Source organism: Periophthalmus magnuspinnatus, chromosome 24 (assembly GCF_009829125.3).
Source record: "Periophthalmus magnuspinnatus isolate fPerMag1 chromosome 24, fPerMag1.2.pri, whole genome shotgun sequence".
Lineage (NCBI taxonomy): Eukaryota > Metazoa > Chordata > Actinopteri > Gobiiformes > Gobiidae > Periophthalmus > Periophthalmus magnuspinnatus.
The window spans coordinates 2971298-2995290 of NC_047149.1; the positions used below are offsets into that span (position 1 = coordinate 2971298).

General features: G+C 40.7%; 1 protein-coding gene across 4 annotated transcripts in view; it reads left to right on the top strand.

Moving 5' to 3' along the window:
• myo6a (myosin VIa) overlaps nucleotides 1-23993 on the top strand; it is a 125128-nt gene that overhangs the window by 42490 nt on the left and 58645 nt on the right. For all 4 annotated transcript variants that reach the window (XM_055232425.1, XM_055232424.1, XM_055232423.1 and 1 more), the window contains exon 15: nucleotides 23863-23935. In XM_055232425.1, the coding sequence (XP_055088400.1) occupies nucleotides 23863-23935 (73 nt within the window). The remainder of the gene's footprint in view (nucleotides 1-23862; nucleotides 23936-23993) is intronic.

Sequence of the window (23993 nt, forward strand, 5' to 3'; positions counted from 1 at the left end):
TCTTGATAAATGGGTCAAATGCTCTGAGTCTGAAGTGCGTCCTGGGTCAGTCCACACGGTGGTTTGTAAAATGCTTCTGTTAAACCGAGACAAACAAAAGATCATCTCTGCTTTTAATGAGAGACTTTGTCTTTTCATCGTTTAAACGTTTAGCTCATAATGATGTCCCAAAGCTACGAGACATTTTTAATGTAAGAGGAGGATATTAACCCAGAGATCTAGAGGGACAAGAAACATTACAGGGACTGAAGCAGGCCGAAGCAGGGCCGAAGCAGGACTGAACCAGGACTAAAGCATAGTTGATATATGTGTATCTGTGTATGTGTGTATATATATATATATATATATATATATATATATATACACATATACACACACACACACACACACACACACACATTTTAAATGCAAGGTCTTTTGTTTCAAAGTTCATATTAAAAATTATATTAAAACCATAGATTTCCTTTTGACTGGTCGAGTATTAACCCACTCACTTATTAGTAAGTTTTAAGTGTTTTGTGAAGTTAGTTTGTGTGAATCTTGATCAGAATTTAACTTGAAAAATCCCAGTTTGTTAAAAATCCAGCTGTGTTTCTGCTGTTTGGATGATTGCAGTAAGATAAAGTGAATGTTCTAGAGGGTTCTACAGAGGCGCTAAAGAGGGTTCTACATACAACCCCAATTCCAATGAAGTTGGGACGCTGTGTAAAACTTAAAAAAAAAAATACAGAATACAATGATTTGAAAATCCTTTTCAACCTATATTGAACTGAATAAACTACAAAGACATGATATTTAATGTTCAAACTGATAAACTTTATTGTTTTTATGCAAATATTCACTCATTTCCAATTTGATGCCTGCAACACGTTCCAATAAAGCTGGGACAGGGGCATGTTTACCACTGTGTTACATCACCTTTCCTTTTAGCAACATTCAATAAGTGTTTGGGAACTGAGGACACTAATTGCTTTGCAGGAGGAATCCTTTCCCATTCTTGCTGAATGTACAACTTCAGTTGCTCAACAGTCCGGGGTCTCCGTTGTCGTATTTTGCGCTTCATAATGTGCCAGACATTTTCAGTGGGAGACAGGTCTGGACTGAAGGCAGGACAGTCTAGTACAAATGCTAGGCATTCTCTTACTGAAATAAGCAGAGATGTCCCTAAAACAGATGTTGCTTGGATGGCAGCATATGTAGCTCCTAAACCTGTATGTACCTTTCACATTAATGGAGCCTTCAGAGATGTGCAAGTTTCCCATGGGCACTAACACACCCCCAGACCATCACAGAGGCACTAACACACCCCCAGACCATCACAGAGGCACTAACACACCCCCGGACCATCACAGAGGCACTAACACACCCCCAGACCATCACAGAGGCTTTTGAACTTTGTGCTGATAACAATCCGGATTGTCCTTTTCCTCTTTGGCCTGCAGGACATGACATCCATGATTTCCAAAAACAATTTGAAATGTGGACTCATCAGGCCACAGCACACTTTTCCACTTTGGTCAGTCCATCTCAGGTGAGCTCGGGCCCAGAAAAGCTGGTGGTGTTTCTGGGTGTTGTTGATATTTGGCTTTGGCTTTGCCTGGTACAGTTTTAACCTGCACTTGGTGATGTAGAGATGAACTGTGTTAACTGACAATGGTTTCCTGAAGTGTTCCTGAGCCCGTGTGGGAATATCCTTTACACATTCATGTCTGTTTTTAATACAGTAACACCTGAAGGGTCGAAGGTCATGGACATTCAGTGTTTGTTTTCGGTGTTGCTGTTTATGTGCAGAGATTTCTCCAGATTCTCTGAATCTTTTGATGATATTATGAACCGTAGATGATGAAATCGTTAAATTCCTTGCATTTGCACATTGAGAAATGTTGTTCTTAGACTGTTGGACTATTTGCTCACGGTGCTGTTCACAAAGTGGGGACCCTCGCTCCATCCTTTGTGAATGACTGAGCCCTTCAGAGATGCTCCTTTTATACCCAATCATGACACTCACCTGTTTCCAGTTAATCCGTTCAATGTGGAATGTTCCAAACAGGATGGATTTTAAACATTCCTCAACTTTCCCATTCTTTTGTTGCCCCTGTCTCTGCTTTATTGGAACATGTTGCAGACATCAAATTGAAAATGAGTGAATATTTGCATAAAAACAATAAGGTTTATCAGTTTGAACATTAAATATCACGTCTTTGTAGTTTGTTCAGTTCAATATGGGTTGAAAAGGATTTGCTAATCATTGTATTCTGTATTTTTTTTAAGTTTTACACAGCATCCCAACTTCATTGGAATTAGGATTTTAATAGTACCACAGTGAAACTCTATGAAGGTAAACAAGTTTAATGCCATACTGTGGAACATTCCATGGAGACAAGCAGGTGTTAGGACCTCCACCAAAAAAGTTAATGCATCTTTACTGAACCATTTGCACAGTGATCTGAACTGAAATGTCTGGCTTATGGACACAGAGACAGGACTCAAATCACTGACTTTCTGATTGATCCTCTCTCCTCAGAATGCGGTGGTGGGCGGGTTCGTGTCCCACTACCTCCTGGAGAAGTCCCGGATCTGCACTCAGAGCCAAGAGGAGAGGAACTACCACATCTTCTACAGACTGTGTGCTGGAGCTCCAGAGGAGATGAGGGAGAAGCTCCATCTGAAGGCTCCTGATACCTTCAGGGTAAGACCGGGACTAGACCAGCATCAGGGCTGAACCAGGGCTGAACCAGGGTTGAACCAGGACTAGGACTTGACCAGGACTAAACCAGTTTCCATGTCCTTGTGTTACTATGGCAGAGTGGTTATCCTGTGTCCTTGTGGGTTAGACACCCTGTGTGTGGGTTAGACTGCTGATTTCTGTGAAGGCCAAACAGCTGTAGAATGTGCTGGTGACTCAAGAGGTTGGTGCAGGTCTGTAGAGTTTAATATAAATAGAAAATAACAGAACAGAGCTGCGTGGGCACGGCTCTTTTACCAGAGGGTTTTAAGAGCAGCATACAACAAGCATGATGATGGACTAGAGCAGGGCTGGAGCAGGGCTGGAGCAGGGCTGGAGCAGGGCTGGAGCAGGGCTGGAGCAGGGCTGGAGCAGGGCTGGAGCAGGGATGGAGCAGGGCTGGAGCAGGGCTGGAGCAGGCTGAGCAGGGCTGGAGCAGGGCTGGAGCAGGGCTGGAGCAGGGCTGGAGCAGGGCTGGAGCAGGCTGGAGCAGGGCTGGAGCAGGGCTGGAGCAGGGCTGGAGCAGGGCTGGAGCAGGCTGGAGCAGGGCTGGAGCAGGGCTGGAGCAGGGCTGGAGCAGGGCTGGAGCAGGGCTGGAGCATCCTGTGCACTGATGGCAGAGGAGTTAGTGGTTCACAGTGTGAGGTCTAGTGTCAGAGAATGATCAAATGTCTCTGGAAGTATGCAAGTTCCCAAGATAAGATTGGGAACAAAAAATGCTGCCCGCCCCCTCCCCAGACACTTCTCTGTGCTGTACTGTGGGCTGGTCTTATATAGTTTAAACTTAAATAATTGTTGTTTGTTTTCTGTTTCAGTATCTGAACAAAGGCTGCACCCGATTCTTTGCCTCCAAAGACACCGACAAACAGATCCCCCAGAACCGCAAGAGCCCCGAGGTGAGTGCCGGAAGGGCATCTGACACACAGACAGGGCATCTGACACATCTGACACAGACAGGGCATCTGACACACAGACAGGGCATCTGACACATCCAACAGTATCTGACTCACTACAGGAGGAGAGGAAGGCCTCAGACACACAGGGATAAAGGAAGACGGTAGGGCATCTGACACACAGGAGGAGACTGGGAGGGTATCTGACACAGGCTTTGAGAGCAGAATGATGTTTTGACACAGATTAGACCCTCTGAGTTTGACAGTTCATCAGAAACTTCATCAGATTCAAAACAGAAAATCCAAAAGTTTAAATTTGTTTTTTTTAAAAGAGGGTCTGGAGAAACATGAGTGAGAGCTGAGACTGAAACGAGTCTTTACTGGAGTCATATATTTGGACCTCAGGCTTCACAAATACTTTGACTAACATGACTGGTTTTGTTCTAATTTGGACACAAATTGAAATCACAATCTAAAACCACATAAAAGTTAATATACAGGTGAGACTAGGTTTGATTACAAATCCTGCCTAGTCTTTTCTAGTTTTGTAGTTTATAAGTAGCAGATGTGAAGAGGTAATTCCATAACTGTTACCTTACAACCATAATGTATACAAGGGCCAAAACATGTCTAAATGACACTATATTTCTAATTAGACTAAAGACAACAGCTTTATTTAGTGAAATCCAGGTTTAAAGTGCCAGTTTTTGAGCCCTAAACTGTGTCTGTATTTTGAATTTTTGTGCTGATGACACAGGCAGTAGGATTCTGTTTTATAGCTCACAAATCCTTCCTGGATTCTTGACTTTTCTTCACAAACTGCTACTTCACTGATGTAAATTTAGCACAGGTTGTATCCACTAAACCAAGTCACAGTTTAGAACAATACATCAGTCTGTCAGATGCTTTAAAAATGTGCTGACTGGACCTCTGGTTGAAAACTGCACCTTCCTGTTTAAGGTACGTCTGTACTTTTTACAGGTACTGTAAAAAGGTGATATTTTGAGATAGTTAGTGCATTCAAATTATATATTATTCTATAAAAAAAAAACGTTTCCAAAGACACAGAAAACAATACAAAACAGCACCAGTTAGCACTAGTTCCAAAACAAAAGCACCAGTCAAATTACATTAAACCAGCCCTGTTCTTCAAACTGGACTTTTCAGATGTTTAACCATGTTCTAGTTGTTTCTTCTCATTGAGCCTCTGAGGTTGTATGCAAGTGATTCATTGTTTGAGTAATCTTTAATCGCTTATTTTCAAAGTGCCATTTTGCCGATCTACCCCGTTTTTGACATATGCACTTCCTTCTCCAGTTTTATTTTCTTAATCGGTAATACTTGTAAGATTCAGCAAGGTCGCATAGTCATTTTGGTACAAATTAAAAAAAAAAGTGCTGCTCTAGTGTGATGTGCAGCTGTCCATAGGGGGCGCAAACAGCATGCGGTGCTTTGCTGTGATGACGTTTACGATGACGTCACCTCCCATTGGACACCGCAGTTTTATAACGAGGAAGTCAGTGGACTTGTTTCTTTTATTGAGATGTTTTAAAAGAATATTGTGATTTAAAATGTGTAAATTATAACAATGATCCACGAGTGTCACAGATTATAACTATAGAGACACAAGCACATTAGGACTCATTCAAGGAAAAACCGTAAAACCTTTTAATAACACTATACGGTACGGATATCTGGGAAATCTCTCTTGGGGGAGGGGGGCTTCTACATGTAACTCTATGGTGGAAAGTTCAGCAGTTATCATGAGCCTCTTTTCCACTGGAACGGTTCGCTTGTGGTCACCTTACAGTGGGTCAGTTTGGTGCGACTCCCTCCAGGCGAGTTGCATTTCCACGCTCAGGCACGGCTGAAATTGAATAAATTAATTATTCGGGCTAGGATATATATATATATAATATATATATATATATATATATATATATATATATATATATATATATATATATATATATATAGCTATATATTGCTATAACTGGAAAATACGGTGGTTTATCACAAGGTCAAGTCAGCGTTTGGTGAGAGATTATTATTATTTCATGTTTATATCAGCTTTTTGTTGTTTTGAGTCTGTGTTCATGTCTCAGATAAAGTGACCCATACTGTGCTGGTGCCCTCTGGGAACTAGTACCCTTCAGGGTCCTCTTCGGATCCCTCAGACGGGGCGGTATGGTTCACTTTAGACAGTGGGGACACACTGGCCCGAACTAATCCACCCAAAGTGAACCAGTGGAAACAAGGCTCTGGGGACACAAGGCAAACTTTAGCAAACACTGCCAAAAAAGTTGAGTTAAGAGACAAAACTGAACATTTTGAAAAACTGTATAACTGTATTTAAACATCACATTTTCATTTTCCTGTGATCAATCTAAGCATTCATGGTCCTGTTTAGGAGTTTGATTTTATATAAAAAGGTGAGAGTGACTCACTGAAAAAACTGTTGGCTAATGGTAGCTACCTTGTGGCTGTAATGCTGTTTCAGATAAATAAAGATCAGATTAAAGTCTAATTTGAGTAACAGAGCTTCAGACAGAACAGTGCCTACAGTTAGCATCACACCCCCAGGACATTTTGGTGAGCTGTAAAGTATCAATAAAGCCTACACAGGTCAAATGACCAAATTAACTGCAAGAGCGGGATTCAAACCTTGAACCATTTGGTTAGAAGCCAACTGCCTCACCATCGCTCTCCTGTATGTGACCCTGGTGTTCTCTGCTTCAGAGAGAACAGAGCGAATGTTCTAAAGAGACGAGAACATCAGAACTGCACAGAGGCATTGCTGAAGGACACACCACTTCTCGTCTGGGGGCGGGACTTAACATTCTACTACAACCATGGCAACCCACTTTTAAAGAGTGTTTTACTATTGGTGAATTTCAGATTGTAGAGTGAGATGATGTTGTTCTCTCAGATGGCTCAGACACAGTTCTATTGATTACACTGGACTTTACCATAAAATATACAAAAGGCAAATGCACAAATGTTGAACCTGATCATTTCTATTAGAGACTGGAGCCAAGAACTCACTCACAACTCACATCTGAGTTTGAACAGTTAAAGTGAGTCTTGTTCAATCTGTGTTAAATATGATTGGAATATAGATGTGGGAATGTCATCTGAAACTCAGATTCACCTGAGCTGACAGGTCTAAAAAACAGATTTTTGACCAGACAAAGTGAATTTAGAGCTGAAATAACAAAAACACATCTGGCTTTACTCTGACTTTCTGTGGATGCATCAGAGGCTCATTACCCCCAAATAACAGACTTTGTGTCAAAGGTCATGCAGTCCAATGTGGATTTTTGTCAATATATTTTTTCATACTCAAGTTAAAGAGGGGTATGCTGCAAACTCTTTTTTGTTGTATCTCTCTCCCATGTCCCCCATCAAAAACATGAAGAGGTTTTAGATGTGATCCATGTATGTTTGAGTAATCTCCTTGGCCCTATTCAAACCCTCCTTGCGGTTAGCAGTACAAACCTGTACAAGGCTCCACCCATAAGCCTACACCACCCATGTTCGACATGGTGATGCAGGCAATTCTCCATAAATATACAAAAACATGATACAAAACTGTACACAGCAATTTGACAAACCTGACGTGATGTGCAGTAGTTTCATTATTGAGATGCAGCTGAGTGTGTTGTGATAGTGCTCTGAAGGGGGAGAAAGTTAGCACAGAGAGCAAAGGGAGGGGAGACTCAGAGAATCAAAATGAAAGTGAAACTTATAAAACATGTGAATACTTTGTTTTGGGTGAATTTAGCATTTTCAAAACAATAAAAGGAAACATTGTGATCTAAATATGTTATTCAAATATCCATTCTTTAATAGAAGTAAATAGCTCCCCTTTATTAGATCACAAAAATCCTGTCCATGTCTCTGAACCTTAATATCAGCTGTAATCACATCTGATGATGAAATGGACGCTCTCTTTCAGGGAAACACACACACACACCCACACACACACTATCATTATTTTGTCTCAAAATCAAGATATGAACATTAATAACAGACAAATCCCCAAGGTCACTCCTGCAAGCGTTAGCAACAGGTTTTATTGACAGCGTTGCTAAGCTGCGGGGTGTTACGTTCAACACCCTTGCTCCTGATTGGCTCTTTGGTTGCTATGATACTCAGAATTCCAAATATGGAACTGTGCTCCAGATTAGCTGACTATGTTCACATGTATATGTATCTTCTCGTATGTTCTTGTGTGTTGTATGTTCTTCTCATGTATGTTCTTGTCTTCTCGTATGTTCTTCTCATGTATGTTCTTGTGTCTTCTCGTATGTTCTTGTGTGTTGTATGTTCTTCTCATGTATGTTCTTGTGTCTTCTCGTATGTTCTTGTGTGTTGTATGTTCTTCTCATGTATGTTCTTGTGTCTTCTCGTATGTTCTTGTGTGTTCTTGTATGTTCTTGTGTCATCTTGTATGTTCTTGTGTGTTCTCGTATGTTCTTTCGTGTTCTTGTATGTTCTTCTCATGTATGTTCTTGTATGTTCTTCTCATGCATGTTCTTGTATGTTCTTCTCATGTATGTTCTTGTGTGTTCTTGTATGTTCTTCTCATGCATGTTCTTGTGTGTTCTTGTATGTTCTTCTCATGTATGTTTCTTGTGTGTTCTTGTATGTTCTTCTCATGTATGTTCTTGTGTCTTCTCGTATGTTTCTTGTGTGTTCTTGTATGCTCTTCTCATGTATAGTTCTTTGTGTCTTCTCATATGTTCTTGTGTGTTCTTGTATGTTCTTCTCATGTATGTTCTTGTGTGTTCTTGTATGTTCTTCTCATGTATGTTCTTGTGTCTTCTCGAATGTTCTTGTGTGTTCTTGTATGTTCTTCTCATGTATGTTCTTGTGTGTTCTTGTATGTTCTTCTCATGTATGTTCTTGTGTCTTCTCGTATGTTCTTGTGTGTTCTTGTATGCTCTTCTCATGTATGTTCTTGTGTCTTCTCATATGTTCTTGTGTGTTCTTGTATGTTCTTCTCATGTATGTTCTTGTGTGTTCTTGTATGTTCTTCTCATGTATGTTCTTGTGTCCTTCTCGAATGTTTCTTGTGTGTTCTTGTAGGTTCTTCCCATGTTCTTGTGTGTTCTTGTATGTTCTTCTCATATGTTCTTGTTGTTTTTGTGTGTTCTTGTATGTTCTTTCGTGTTCTTGTGTGTTTCTTGTATGTTCTTATCGTGTTCTTGTATGTTCTTAATGTATGGTTCTTGTGTCTTCTCGAATGTTCTTGTGTGTTCTTGTATGTTCTTGTGTGTTCTTGTATGTTCTTCTCATGTTCTTGTGTGCTTGTATGTTCTTGTATGTTTTTGTATGTTCTTGTGTGTTCTTGTATGTTCTTTCGTGTTCTTGTATGTTCTTATGTATGTTCTTGTGTCTTCTCGTATGTTCTTGTGTCTTCTCGTATGTTCTTGTGTCTTCTTGTATGTTCTTCTCATGTATGTTCTTGTGTGTTCTCGTATATTCTTTAGCACGTAAAAAGTGGCCCTCTGAAGGACCCTCTCCTCGATGACCGTCTGGACTTCAGTCGAATGAGCGATGCCATGAAGAAGATCGGTCTGGACCATCAGAGAAACTTGATCTGTTCAGGACTGGGGCCGGGGTCATGCACCTGGGCAACATCGACTTCGAGGAGGCGGGGGAGTACGTCAGGTGTGTACAACTACTGCTACTGCTACTGCCACCCCCCACCCCCCTTGCCCCCCATCCAGACCTGGTGGTGTAGACCTGGCTTAGACCTGGTTTAGACTTGCTTTAATTCTGGTTAGAACTGGTTAGGCCTGTTTAGGCCTGATTTAGACCTGATTTAGACCTGGTTTAGACCTGGTTTAGACCTGGTTTAGACCTGGTTTAGACCTTATTTAGACCTTATTTAGACCTGATTTAGACCTGATTTAGACCTAATTTAGACCTGATTTAGACCTGATTTAGACCTGATTTAGAACTGATTAGACCTGGTTTAGACCTGGTTTAGTCCTGGTTTAGACCTGTTTTAGTCCTGTTTTAGTCCTGGTTTAGTCCTGGTTTAGTCCTGGTTTAGACCTGATTTAGACCTGTTTTAGTCCTGTTTTAGTCCTGGTTTAGACCTGGTTTAGACCTGGTTCTCTGTGTGTGGTTACACTGTGTGAGAGTTTGTCCTTCAGACTTTTACATTTAACAAAAAATAAGAAAAACCTGATAAACGTTTCCATGGCGACTGTGTGATAACAGCACTCTCATGATTCCTCTACGATTCACTTAAAACGATTCCTTTCCAACGATTCTTCTTAAAACGATTCCTTCTCATTTCAAACAGACTTTCTTAATATGAATTTTACAGGGTTTCTTCAGGGAGGGCATCTGGGTTTCTGGAGGTCTGGAGATTCTAACAAGAGTCAGTCTTGATTCAGGCACAGTTTGGACGAGTCAAATCCTGCTTTAGTCTTAGTTTAGTTCTTATTTAGTCTTGGTTTAGTGCTGAGTAAATTCAGGCTTGTAATGTTGCATGTCTTTACCCTGTGTCTTGTCTGTCAGGCTAATGTCACCATGTTAACCTAATGACAGACTCGCATAAACATATTTCCCCCTGGTCCTTTTCCTTCAGCCTCCAAATATAAATGGACATAGCTAATGATTGGATTAATAGGTGACCAATGATGCGCCCTTTCCCACAGGTTGCTTTTGCTTGCGTTAGCAACAGGTTGATTGACAGCCTCCTTATTAAGTCCCGGCTCCCTGCTAAACCAGCGGTGTGGGTGGCAAGGGACGTTACCGTCAACAGCCTCGCTCCTGATTGGCTCTTTCAATTCGCCCTCGTATTTCCAATTATAATGCTTGGTTCCAGATTAGCTGCTATAACTCCCTTGATGAACTTTATTTGGAGCCTAACTCTGTGGGTAATGTCAAACTCACTTAGGCTGTGTTCCCCTGCCCCTAACCCCTCCCTCACTACACAGCCCGCGCTCTATAGCGGACTCTATAGAGCCTCTTTCACAGAGCAATTCAGACACACAGCTCACTACTTTGGGGTCATGTGACTCTGCCGTCTGGGTGAAGAAAATCTCAAGGCTAAACTCTTATAAAACTTGATTTGTGTCATAAATAATGATCAGATTGGACTGACAAAAGCCTTTATCAACATACATGTTAATGTCAGGATGGATCTCACATAAACTGACTAGATTTTTAATATCTTGTTTTATCTGAGATGTGGAAGTTATTGCTCTGTTAACAGATCGAACAAAGCTAAATGACTTACACTGGCAACTTTACACAGCACTGGTTTATTTGAGAGTGTTTCATTCATAATCAGGATCAACAGTGTGACAGAGCTTCTATCTGCTTCATTCAGTTGTGTTGTGTCCAGTTAAAGATCTGTTGCCATGCTATTTTTCAAAAACACTCGTCTATGACCGATCTAGTGACCAGTGCTGGACACTATTTTTCAAGGTGTATTGTGGGAAATTTTGAGTGCATTGTTTTCTCACTCACTGGACATTCAGACAGCACTATAAGTATGTGACCCCCGTAGGGAATAGTATGGACATTTGGACACAGCCTTAGTCCACTTCTTTATACAGTCTGTGGCTCTCACATATTGCCTTTATCCCTGTGTTCTGTCTCTCAGGCTCGTGCTCGTGCCATAGACTGTACAGTTCTCTGGACATGGCTAATCTGTGAGCCGCCACGTTCAAATAGGAAGTAATTATCTTGCGCGCTTCAAGATGCATCGACTGGCTCTAATTTACTTTACATTTGAAAATTGTGGCCCTTCTCTCTGACCACTCTGACCTTAAAATGTTGGTATTAACCCGCTCAACGTGATCCTGTTTTTTTTTATTTATTTATTGTATCTGTAAATCAAGATATGAGCATTAATAACAGACAAATCAGGGGCCTTCTTTCCCCGAGGTCCCTCCCATTAGCGTTACAACAGCTTTGATTTACAGCATTGCAAAGCACCCACTCTGTACTAGACCAGCATTGTGGACAGGAAGGGCGTTACCTTCAACAGCCTCACTCTTGATTGGCTCTTTGGTTGCTATGATACTCAGCCTCCTATAACTGCTAGCCTTGATGTCCTGTGGCTTGAGCCAAGCGCTATGGGTGACGTCATAATCTCTTATTCCACTTCTTTATACAGTTTATGGCTCTAACATGTTATATTTCTCCCTGTGTTTTTTCTCACAGGCTCCTCTGGTCTAACTTGTCATATTTTTCCCTGTGTTTTGTCTTTCAGGCTCCTCTGATCTAACATGTCGTATTTTTTTACCTGTGTTTTTGTCTCTCAGGCGGCTGTGCCATCAGGAACCAGTGCTCTGAGTCGGTGCAGTTCTGTGCTGAGCTTCTAGGTTGGAGCAGGACGACCTCAGGGTCAGTCTTACCTCCAGAGTCATGGCTGACCACAGCAGGGGGCGCTAAAGGGACCGTCATCAAGTGAGTGCTGTGTGTCAGATGCCCTCCCTGTGTGTTTGAGGCCCTCCCTGTGTGTCAGATGCCCTCCCTGGTATGTGAAATGTCCTCCCTGTGTGTCTATGTGGTCTTATTCTGTGTAAAAACTGCTAACCCTGTAGTTGAGACCTCTATAAACATGTTCTAAAATGCATGGAATTCTTGAATTAGTTGAAAGTTCCGATTTCACTTTATCTCAAATACCCTGGACAGGTTTAAAATACGACCCCTCACATTTAAAAAGCCACTGCTCTTCCACTTATGCCCTCCAGGGGGCGCCACTGCCCCACATCTCAGGTTAATGTGAAGTTTGTCCTCAAATGTCTCCTACAGGAATAAACCAGGACTGAAGCAGAACTGAACCAAAACTAAACCAGGTCTAAACCGTGACTAAAGCAGGACTAAAGCAGGACTGAACCAGGACTGAACCAGGACTGGACCAGATCTAAACCAGGTCTAAACCAGGTCTAAACCAGTCTAAACCAGGTCTAAACCAGGACTGGGCTGCACCCGGACTGGACCAGGACTAGACCAGGACTAGACCAGGACTAGACCAGGACTAGACCAGGACTAGACCAGGACTAGACCAGGACTAGTCCAGGACTAGTCCCAGACTAGTCCAGGACTAATCCAGAACTAATCCAGGACTAAGGGAAGCTTTTTGTTGTCATTCATTGTTGGATAGCTCAGGTCCTGTACTCATTATTATAAATCGTAAAATCGATTTGCCGTGACAACGCTATTCAGGATGGAGGAGAAGAGGAGGGAGGAGGGAGGAGGGAAAGAGGAGAGGGAAGGAGAGGAGGAGGCGAGCGATGATAAAGGGAGGAGAGGGAAAGGAGCACGAGGAAAGGAGGACAAGGAGTGGAAGCAGAGAAAGAGAAGAGGAGAGAGGGAGGAAGAAGAGAGGAGTAGAGAGAGTGAAGAAGAAAAATGAGGACACTAGGAGAGAGAGTAGACAGGAAGATAGAAGGTGAGGAGAGAGAGGCGAAGAGAGAGAGAGATGAGGAGGAGTAGTGTATGTCATTCACATGCTGTTTGTGTGGCCCTGAGCTTATCCTACAGATGTTTGTGAATATGTTCCCTGGTTAGAGCTTTAATTACGCCATCATCTTTGACCTGTGTTCCTCATCACTGCTCCACTGACCTGGTTCAGACCTGGTTCAGTCTTGTTTTAGTCCTACTTTATTCCCGTTTTAGGTCCTGTTTAGTTCTGGTTTAGACCTGCTAAACTCCATATGCTGCCTTGGCATGGCTCTGTCCTGGACTCGTCTCAGCTCCATTAGCTAACTCTAACAGCATTGCTAACAGCACCATTAACGGCCATTACCTGCGTGCTAACAGATGGACAGCGTCTGGTTAGCCAATCCCAACCTGAGGTTGTACATAACACACTAATATGGGCGGGTACCAGGACTAGACCAGGACTAGACAAGGACATATGCAGGTTAACAGAAGCACAGATGTGTTTGACTCTTTTTTCTGATCTTGATATTCTGGACATCTTTGAAAAGCTCAATCTTTCAGAGTGTAGACTTTTGTATTTGTTCTCAAACTGTAGCAGCTTTGTCACATTTTAGATTCAGTGTTTGGAGCTGGAACAGGAGAAAACATCATTACTGCCAGTGACACTCACTCACCTGTAACATTCTGCATAAAATCTACAGGAGGATGGGAGGGCATCTGACACTCAGGGATACAGGAGGATGGGAGGGCATCTGACACACTGCTGTGCTTTTGAAGTAGCATTGAAAATGAAATAATGAAAAAAATATCAATTAAGATTAACATCAATATTCAACCAGAAAGTAATGCGCAAGACTATAAACCTGGTTCAGTCCTGGTCTTTAGTCCTGGTCTTTAGTCCTGGTCTTTAGTCCTGGTCTTTAGTCCTGGTCTCTAGTCCTGGTCTTTAGTCCTGGTCTTTAGTCCTGGTCTTTAGTCCTGGTCTCTAGTCCTGGTCTCTAGTCCTGGTCTCTAGTCCTGGTCTCTAGTCCTGGTCTCTAGTCCTGGTCTCTAGTCCTGGTCTTTAGTCCTGGTCTTTAGTCCTGGTCTTTAGTCCTGGTCTTTAGTCCTGGTCTCTAGTCCTGGTCTTTAGTCCTGGTCTTTAGTCCTGGTCTCTAGTCCTGGTCTCTAGTCCTGGTCTCTAGTCCTGGTCTCTAGTCCTGGTCTCTAGTCCTGGTCTCTAGTCCTGGTCTCTAGTCCTGGTCTTTAGTCCTGGTCTTTAGTCCTGGTCTTTAGTCCTGGTCTTTAGACTCTCTCTGAGGACGTTGAATCGACTCAAGTTCAGAGAATTAACTCGCAAACGATTTTGCAATTAGACCTGAGTCCCTCCCCGATCTATATCAGTGCAGAGGAGCGGGGAGTCTGGCCGGGCCTAGACCTGGTCTGGATCTGGTTTGGAACTGGTTTAGTCTTGATTTAGTCCTCATTTGATCCTGGTTTAGTTCTAGTTCAGAATCAGAGGTGGAGAAAATACAAATGAACAACTCTGATCTAAAATTGTGTTTTATTATATATATATATATAGACAGGTGCATACTTTTACACAGGGGGACAGGTGCACACCTTTTACATTTTTTGCATTTCGCCAAATGGTTGGAGAAAGAATTGTCAAAATGTTGTTTGGTCTAGTTCTGGTTCAGTCCTGGTTTAGTCCTTGTTTAGTCCTGGTTCAGACGTTGTCCAGTCCTGGTTTAGTCCTTGTAGACTTAAGGCAGTATTTGTGATGATAGTTTTAGTCTGTGGGTTGGGTCCATCTGTTGCAGAAGCTGGAGTCTGGGTTCAACAGACGCCCACTTCCATCTCACACAAACACACTGAACCCGGACTAAACCAGGACTGAACCTGGACTAAACCAGGACTAAACTAGGACTAAACCAGAGCTAAACCAGGACTACAGTAGTCCCTTGTTTATCGCGGGAGTTACGTCCTAAAAATAACCCACAATAGGTGAAGTAGCCAGCTTTATTTTTTACAATTTTTTTATATGTTTTGCAGCTGTAAAATCCCTCACCACACACTTAATGCCTGTGTGAGAAAAGTGTATAAACATTTTCTCACATTTCTCTCTTGTTTAAACACTCTCAAAGTTCAAACCCTCGTATATTATAGCCCTCTTCCTCGATGATCACTTGTTCACGTGACTCTGCTCCAGCGGTATCCACAGAGGCATCTCTCCGTGCAGAGAAACACTTTTAAGTCCAAAGCATTTCGAAATTTGTCAATGGAGAACATTTTATCGACATTGTGGGTTTTGTTGGGGAGAAAACTTGCAAACATACAGCACTTCAGAGTCACACTGTGATTCACATTTATGTAAATTTGTCTGAAGACATTCTGTACTGTACAGGAGACACGGCAGAGAGGAGACTGATGGACAATGGTCTACAGTCCCTTAGACCAGTGGTCCCCAACCACCGGGCCGTGGACCTGTACCGGTCCGTGGATCAATTAGTACCGGGCCACCGGCCGTCCAAGAAATAGTTAATTATTTCCGTTGTATTTATTATCTGAGTCTGAACAATCGTTTTTTTTAAAAAAACTTTTATTTTGAAAAATGACCGTATTCTCTCGGTTACATTTCCGTCACTTGAGCGCCGACAACTTAACCCACAAATTAGCAAAATGAGTAAAAAACAGACGTCTTTGGAAAGTTTCTTTTCGAAGGGGAAAAGGCCCAGTGAAGAGACAGAAAAAGAGCCAACTTCCAAGTAAAAGAAAGATTTTAACAGACAATACCAGGAGTTCTACTTGAACTATGGATTTATCGCGACAGGTGATTCCCACAGACCAAGCCCGCTCTGCATAATATACGGCGGCCAGCTCTGTAATGAGGCAATGAAGCCTTCAAAACTGTAGTTTAGCTCTGGCCTCGTCACGGTGGAGCTGCTTTTCCTCAGAGCTGCTCCATTTTCAGTCCAAAACCCTGTGACTCAGAGATGCCTCCTGAACACATGTCCTTCTGTTCAACACCACGACCTCTGTGAAACCAGGAAGCACCCAAGAGTCAGGACTGGAGTCGTACAGCTACATGCACAGGGGTATTTACTTCTATGGGGTATTAAAGAGGGGGTATTTGACTTCTATGGGGCATATCATCAGGATTGTCAAGTTGCTGTGTACAGTTTTGTATCATGTTTTTGTATATATTGTCGTGCAGGTGGGCGGGGCCTTCTACAGGCTTCTACCGCTAAGTCTAAGGAGAGTTTGAATAAGGCACAGAAAAGATCACTGGATGTTTTTGATAAGGGAACAGCATTAGAACATTGGAGCAATATCCAAAAAAATCCATTTTGCAGAATGCCCCATCTTTTAGCAGAGCTGGATAGTACTGTATTTTCCATCGCTCTGGAGGATAAGTCGCACCAGCCAAAAAATGCGTAATAATGAAGAAAAAAACATATATAAGTCGCACTGGACTATAAGTCACTTTAATTGGGGAAATTTATTTTATAGAATCCAAAACTAAGAACAGACATTTTATCTTTAAAGGCAAGTTATAATAATGACAATAAAATGTTGAACAACAGGCTGAATATCAGTACAGCACGCTAAAGTAACACATTTATATTTATTCAGCTACATGAACCAGACGTGTGTTCAGCAAGAATTGAACACATGTCTGGTTTGTTAACATAAGATATTAACAGTTAATCAAATAAAAGCATAAAAAAGATAACAATTTACTCTGGATCTCACTCCAAATCACTAAATCCATGGGATTCTTCATCCTCGATGTAGCTTCTGAAGTAGATGAAGTGCCGCTTCCTCTTCTGCATGGCTGTCATACTGGTACAAGCCTAGAGTGTCAAATTATTTATATTATATATTCTAATAATTTCACATATAAGTCACATCTGAGTATAAGTCGCACCCCCGGACAAACTATGAAAGAAAGTGTGACTAATAGTCCAGAAAATACGGTACTCAGTTACATTCACTTGAGTAATTTTTTAAAGAAATTGTACTTTTCTAGCAGCATACTTTTACTCCAATTTGAATAGAAGTAACAGTAATAGTAAAATGTACCAGTACTCTTACTGAAGTACTATATTGTTATTATTATTGTATTTGTCTCTGCAGGACTGCCTCACTGGTGTTTTTGTGATTAGACAGTTTCATTTTTGGCGCTGTCTTCTTCGTTATGATTTAATGAAACGGCTCCAGACGAACAGCAGAAATGTGCCCATGTTTTATTTCTGTTCTTCTCTTTGCAAAATGGAGCTCATAAAAACATCCGTAATATTTATAGCAGAGAGGTCACACTTAAACCTCAAGGTTGTTGGTTCTATCCCCTTTCCCCCTCAGTGTACATCATAGCTGTGTCTTAAACAGTGTTGTCACGATACTAAAATGTCAAACTTTATTTCAATACAGAGGAATAGAGTTCTGATACCCCAATGATAAAAACACTCTTTAGACAATGTACTGTGATTTTCACGACATTAAATGGTAGTACAGTTGTCCCTCACTATATCGTGTTTCACCTTTCCTGGTCTTGCTGTTTTGCGGATTTCTTTTTAGTGCAATTTTGCATGCTTTTTTTTTTTTTTTTTTTTTTTACAGTGTATGAGCGTGCACTGTGTTCTGCGTCCTGATTGGCTAAGATACTGTAGACCATTGTCCATCAGTCTCCTCCATACCGTGTCTCCTGTACAGTACAGAATGTGTTCAGACAAATTTACATGAATGTTGGATCGAAACTACAGTGGAGCGGCACCGGGATGAAGAGGCACAGGAGTCAGAGGAACTGTGAAATACACCAATCTATCAATGAATTAAATAAGAGAGAAATGTGAAAAAATGTTAATGCCTGTGTGTACAAAGTGTGTGGTGAGGGGTTTACAGCTTTAAAACATGTATAATCATTGTAAAAAATAAAGCTGACTACTTTGCGGATTTCGCCTATTATTTTTAGGACATAAATGAGGGACCACTGTAATTCCAGAGGAGGGCACCTTTGTGGAGTTTCTAAACAAAGTTGTTTTTTTGATTAGATTGTTTCCATCTCAGGAGAGCTCATTGTTAACCCGCCCATGAGCATTCACTCCTGAGAGACTGAAACCTCAAGACTCATCCAAGACTTCCCTGCATTTCAGAACACTGTAGAGAGTAAAACCCCATGGAGGCACAGGGAGGGCATCTGACACAAGGAGGGCATCTGACACAGAATAACACCTTTTGATTGTTCCCTTCTTTAACCCCCTCTGTGCTCTAGAGTGCCCCTGAAGGTGGAGCAGGCGAACAGCGCCCGTGATGCCCTGGCTAAAGCCATCTACAGCCGTCTGTTTGACCATGTGGTGACCCGGGTCAACGAGTGCTTCCCCTTCGACTCGTCCGCTAACTTCATCGGCGTGCTGGACATCGCCGGCTTCGGTCAGTGACACTAATTTATTCTGACGACTCTCTGACTTCAGTCTGGTCTGCAAAGGCTCAGAGCTGCAGATGTTTCATGTGTCGATCTAAAACAAACTTTAACTGAAATGATCTAAGGCTAAAGTCGACCGTCACATCTGAACTGTTTGTGGACAGTAGAATACTGAGAATATGGTCAAGCTAACGGACTAGCATGACTGATGCAGATTTGGTAACTGACTCAATTTGGGAATCACTCTCTTGTTTTGACGTCCATCTTGTGTGTTTCCCAGAATATTTTGAGCACAACAGTTTTGAACAGTTCTGCATCAACTACTGCAACGAGAAACTACAACAGTTCTTCAACGAGAGGATCCTGAAAGAGGTGAGACGAGAACGACTTAAACCTAAGACAGAAAAGGACTAAGCCAGGGCTAAACTAGGGCTAAACTAGGGCTAAACCAGGGCTAAACCCGGACTAAACCCGGACTAAACCCGGACTAAACCCGGACTAAACCCGGACTAAACCCGGACTAAACCCGGTATAAACTACGTCTAAACTGGCACTAAACTGGCCCAAAACCAGGACTAAATCAGGACTAAACCAAGACTCCTCAGGGCCTTACTCCTGGTGTAGCTGCAGTCTTCTTGCTCTGATAAAAAACTGCTTCTTTTGAGGAAACCTTTGATTTTCTGTGAACAGCAAGTTTTTTTGCTTTATCTCCAGCAGTTTAATTTTCACCTCCATCACCTCTGCTCCTTTTCGCTAATCTAAAACTACAAACACCTTCAAAATAAGAGCCAATCTAACACACACTCTTTTTAAATAAGCTTGTCTCACACACCTTCACTAAAAGAGCTGATGTAACACACACGCACACTCCATCACCTCAGCTCCTCTGCACTCATCTAACACACGCACTCTTTCAAAATAAGAGCTTGTCTCACACACACACACACACACACACACACACACGCACGCACGCACCTCTTCACTGTAAGAGCTGATCTAACACACGCACACTCCATTACCTCAGCTCATGTAACACACACTCTTTCAAAATAAGAACTGCTCTAACACATACATTTTCAAAATAAGAGCCAATCTATCACATACACATCTCCATCACCTCGGCTCCTCTGTGCTAAAACTAGACACCTTCACAATAAGAGCTCATCTAACGCACACGTGCTTTCAAAATGTTCAAAATGCACATTTTTGAATGTGTTTTGCACATGGTTTTGAATCCGTGTTTTGCATGCTTCTGTGGATTCAAAAGTGTGCAAAACACGGATTCAAAACCATGTGCAAAATTTTGAAAATAAGAGCTGATGTAGCACACACACTTCCACCAAACCTCAACGGCCCCTGACCGTGGTCGAGGGTCAAGTTATTTGCATGTTTTGCACATATTTCTTGAATCCTTCCTGTTCCTGTCACACAGTTCATTCACTCGTGTTTGTCGCTCGCTCCTAAGAATTTTTATCTGGGTCAGCTGACCACTCATCTTGGATCATGGATCCTGTTGTTAAGGTACAGATGAGTCCAAAACATGACTCACTGCCTCTTGTACTATGGAGACAACTCTTAAGTTTGATTGACTCAAACAAGCTGACTGCAAACAGCTGATTGCCGCTATCACTGGATGTGCTACAGTAATCGACAATATGCCACCAAAAAGAAGCCCAACACCAGAGGAGTTTGAGGAAATCAAAGCCTCCCTCGATTACCTGCCTGGGCAGATGATGCTGTCAGAGAGCAGCAGACAGAGCTCCTGACTCTGCTGGAGCTGGTAAACAAACTGCACATCCAGAGTGAAGAAAAGGACTGGTGCATTGAGGATCTGGAGCGGCGAGGGGACAAGCTACAACAATATACTTGAGTATATAAGTATATATACTGGATAGGGTTGTACCTGGAGCACATCGAGGCCTGTCACCTACTGCCCTCAAAGAACCATGAAAGAACAGCCTCATAATGAAGTTTGTGAATCGAAAAAGCAAAATGGCTCTGCTAAAACAAGGTCGTAAGCTGAAAGGAAAGTTTTCATAAATGAAAAAGAAATGCTGACACAGCAAAAAAGGCCAGATAACGCAAAAAGCTGCAAAGAACACACCTAGGTAACACATTATAGGATTTTTATTCAACTAAACGGGACCTCAGAGGAAGTTAAAGTGTTGGTGGTGAGAAAGAAAGAACTGGACAAATACAACTAACATGAGTGGACAAAATAAACTAACACACAACTTATGGACAATATGAACAAAAGGCCTACATCAAATACATCTACACCATCGAACAGCAATGAACTGGACATGCTGCAGAGAATCCTCCATCACAAACAAATGGAACTGGAAACTTTTAAATACATGGAGTCCAACACAATCTATCTGAAATTGACCCAGATAACAATTTTCTCTCTACTTTTGATACAAACTGTAATTATGTTACTCAAGAATAATATAACAATAACATAAACTTTGTGGAGAAACTGTCAGAGATAGATTTGAATAGCAGGAGCATATATAATCATTTCAGTTCTGTCAAAGAGTATCTGCAGCACTTCGATGGAGTATTATCATAGACTATATATACACTCTGTATACTGTCTATGGAGTACTACCATAGACTATATATACACTCTGTATACTCTCTATGGAGTATTACCATAGACTATATATACACTCTGTATACTCTCTATGGAGTATTACCATAGACTATATATACACTCTGTATACTGTCTATGGAGTATTACCATAGACTGTACATGTACACTGTGCCTTATATTGTCTATGGCTGTTACAGAAACCTGAATTAAGACTGAGATGTACAATTTTGTCTAGATGATTATGACTTAAGATATATGAACAGAAGTAAAATGGGAGGCGTGGTTGCCTTATTCATCCATACGTGTGTATCATTTAGCATGTTACACATCTGTCACTTTCAATAGATCAAACAATGGAATGTTTAACTGTCGAGATTCATAATGACAAGAAGAAAAATATGATTGTAAGTCGCGTGTATCGTTTGGCTCAAATATTGAAGCTTTTACTGAATGTGGAGAAATTGTTTTCTACTGTTGACCAAAATCTATTATTTATCTGTGACTTCAACATCGGCCTTCTGATTCCAACTAGACAAAAGGCAGCATTTATATCTCTGTATAATAAACACTGTCCAGTAAAAGAATATTGTAAAAACAGCAAACCAGCAAAAAGACCTTGGCTTACCAAAGGAATATTAAATTCTTGTAAAGTAAAAAAAAATAAAAAATTGTTTATCAAACTAAAAACTAAAGATGCTGATCAAAGATACAAGACAAATAAAAATAAATGACCAGATATAATTAGAACTGACAAACAGTTATATTATAAAAGAAAAGTATATGAAAATAAAAACAATATAAAGAGAACCTGGGACACTAAATAAACAGGAATCAACAAAAGCTCTGTGTCCCACTTATTTTGATGATAGAAATGTGGATAATCACAGCATGAAAAATATAGTTAACGGTCTTAATCATTTTTTTGTAAATATTGACCCAGAGCTGTCTGCTGAAATCCCAGACCCAACTGCAACGATAATGAGGAACTCGTACTCATTTTTTCTCTCAGCAGCCAATGAACAAGAAGTCAAATATGTTCAAAAAATGTAAAAATAAATGTTCCACAAACTTTCATGATATCAACATGTCATTGGTTAAAAAAGTCATACATAACAATGTAAAACCTCTAACCCGTATTTAGAATTTATCTCTTATGTCAGTCTGTCTGTTTCCCAAGTAAAATGAAAATTACAAGTGATACCACTACTCACAAATGGAAAAAAAACAACACAAATTATAGACCAATTTCACTGCTGCCTCAGTAAAAAAAAAAAATCATTAATTTCTTGTCTAGAAAAGTTTGTTAACAATATGGGGTTATATGGGGTTCAATTACTAATGCTCCACTAAGCATTATTCTTATTGCAAAAACGAGCAGTGCGGATCATTCACAAGGTTGTTTTTTTAGAACATACTCACGATCTTTTCATCCAGTCCAAAGTATTAAAATGTTCCGACCTTGTCAGATATACTGTAATTATATTATTGAAAGGTTTCAATAAGTTATTACAGTGTAATGTGCAAAAGTGTTTCGCTCTTAAAGACAGAACTTATGGAACTGATAGAAATTTTATACTACCTAATGTTTGAACCACTCGTAAAAGTTTGTATGTGACTGTGTGTGGGGTGAATGCTCTGGATTTACAACAAAAGCAATGCTAAAGTATTCATAAATGTAAGTCTGGTCTGATACAGAGAGAGACCAGTTTAAATATAAAGTCATACTGCACTTTCTCTGCATCACTGTTGGTTCTACTTCATGCTCATTGTTTCCTTTCCATTGTTGTTGTCTTGTTCTTTACATTGTTGATCTGTTCAAAAAATGTAAAAATAAATGTTCCACAAACTTTCATGATATCAACATGTCATTGGTTAAAAAAGTCATACATAACAATGTAAAACCTCTAACCCGTATTTAGAATTGATCTCTTATGTCAGTCTGTCTGTTTCCCAAGTAAAATGAAAATTACAAGTGATACCACTACTCACAAATGGAAAAAAAAAAAACACAAATTATAGACCAATTTCACTGCTGCCTCAGTAAAAAAAAAATCATTAATTTCTTGTCTAGAAAAGTTTGTTAACAATATGGGGTTATATGGGGTTCAATTACTAATGCTCCACTAAGAATTATTCTTATTGCAAAAACGAGCAGTGCGGATCATTCACAAGGTTGTTTTTTTAGAACATACTCACGATCTTTTCATCCAGTCCAAAGTATTAAAATGTTCCGACCTTGTCAGATATACTGTAATTATATTATTGAAAGGTTTCAATAAGTTATTACAGTGTAATGTGCAAAAGTGTTTCGCTCTTAAAGACAGAACTTATGGAACTGATAGAAATTTTATACTACCTAATGTTTGAACCACTCGTAAAAGTTTGTATGTGGCTGTGTGTGGGGTGAATGCTCTGGATTTACAACAAAAGCAATGCTAAAGTATTCATAAATGTAAGTCTGGTCTGATACAGAGAGAGACCAGTTTAAATATAAAGTCATACTGCACTTTCTCTGCATCACTGTTGGTTCTACTTCATGCTCATTGTTTCCTTTCCATTGTTGTTTTCTTGTTCTTTACATTGTTGATCTGTATCTTTCTGTTGTATTTTAAAAATGCCTCATATTACTTGGTGGGATTTAATATGTTTTCTTCTTCCCCACAAATAAGAAAAAATATGTGAAAGTGTACTGGATACATGTTTTCATAATCTGCTTGAAATAAATAAATGAATGAAAAAATAAAATAAAAACTGAATCTGTGTTTGCACATGGTTTTGAATGTATTTAGCACATTTTTGAATTTGTGTGCTATTTGTGTTACAGGAGCAGGAGCTGTACCAGAAGGAGGGGCTGGGCGTAAATGAGGTGCACTATGTGGACAACCAGGACTGTATCGGTGAGGAATTATACACATACACATTTATACATTATACACACACATTTACAGTGGCTTG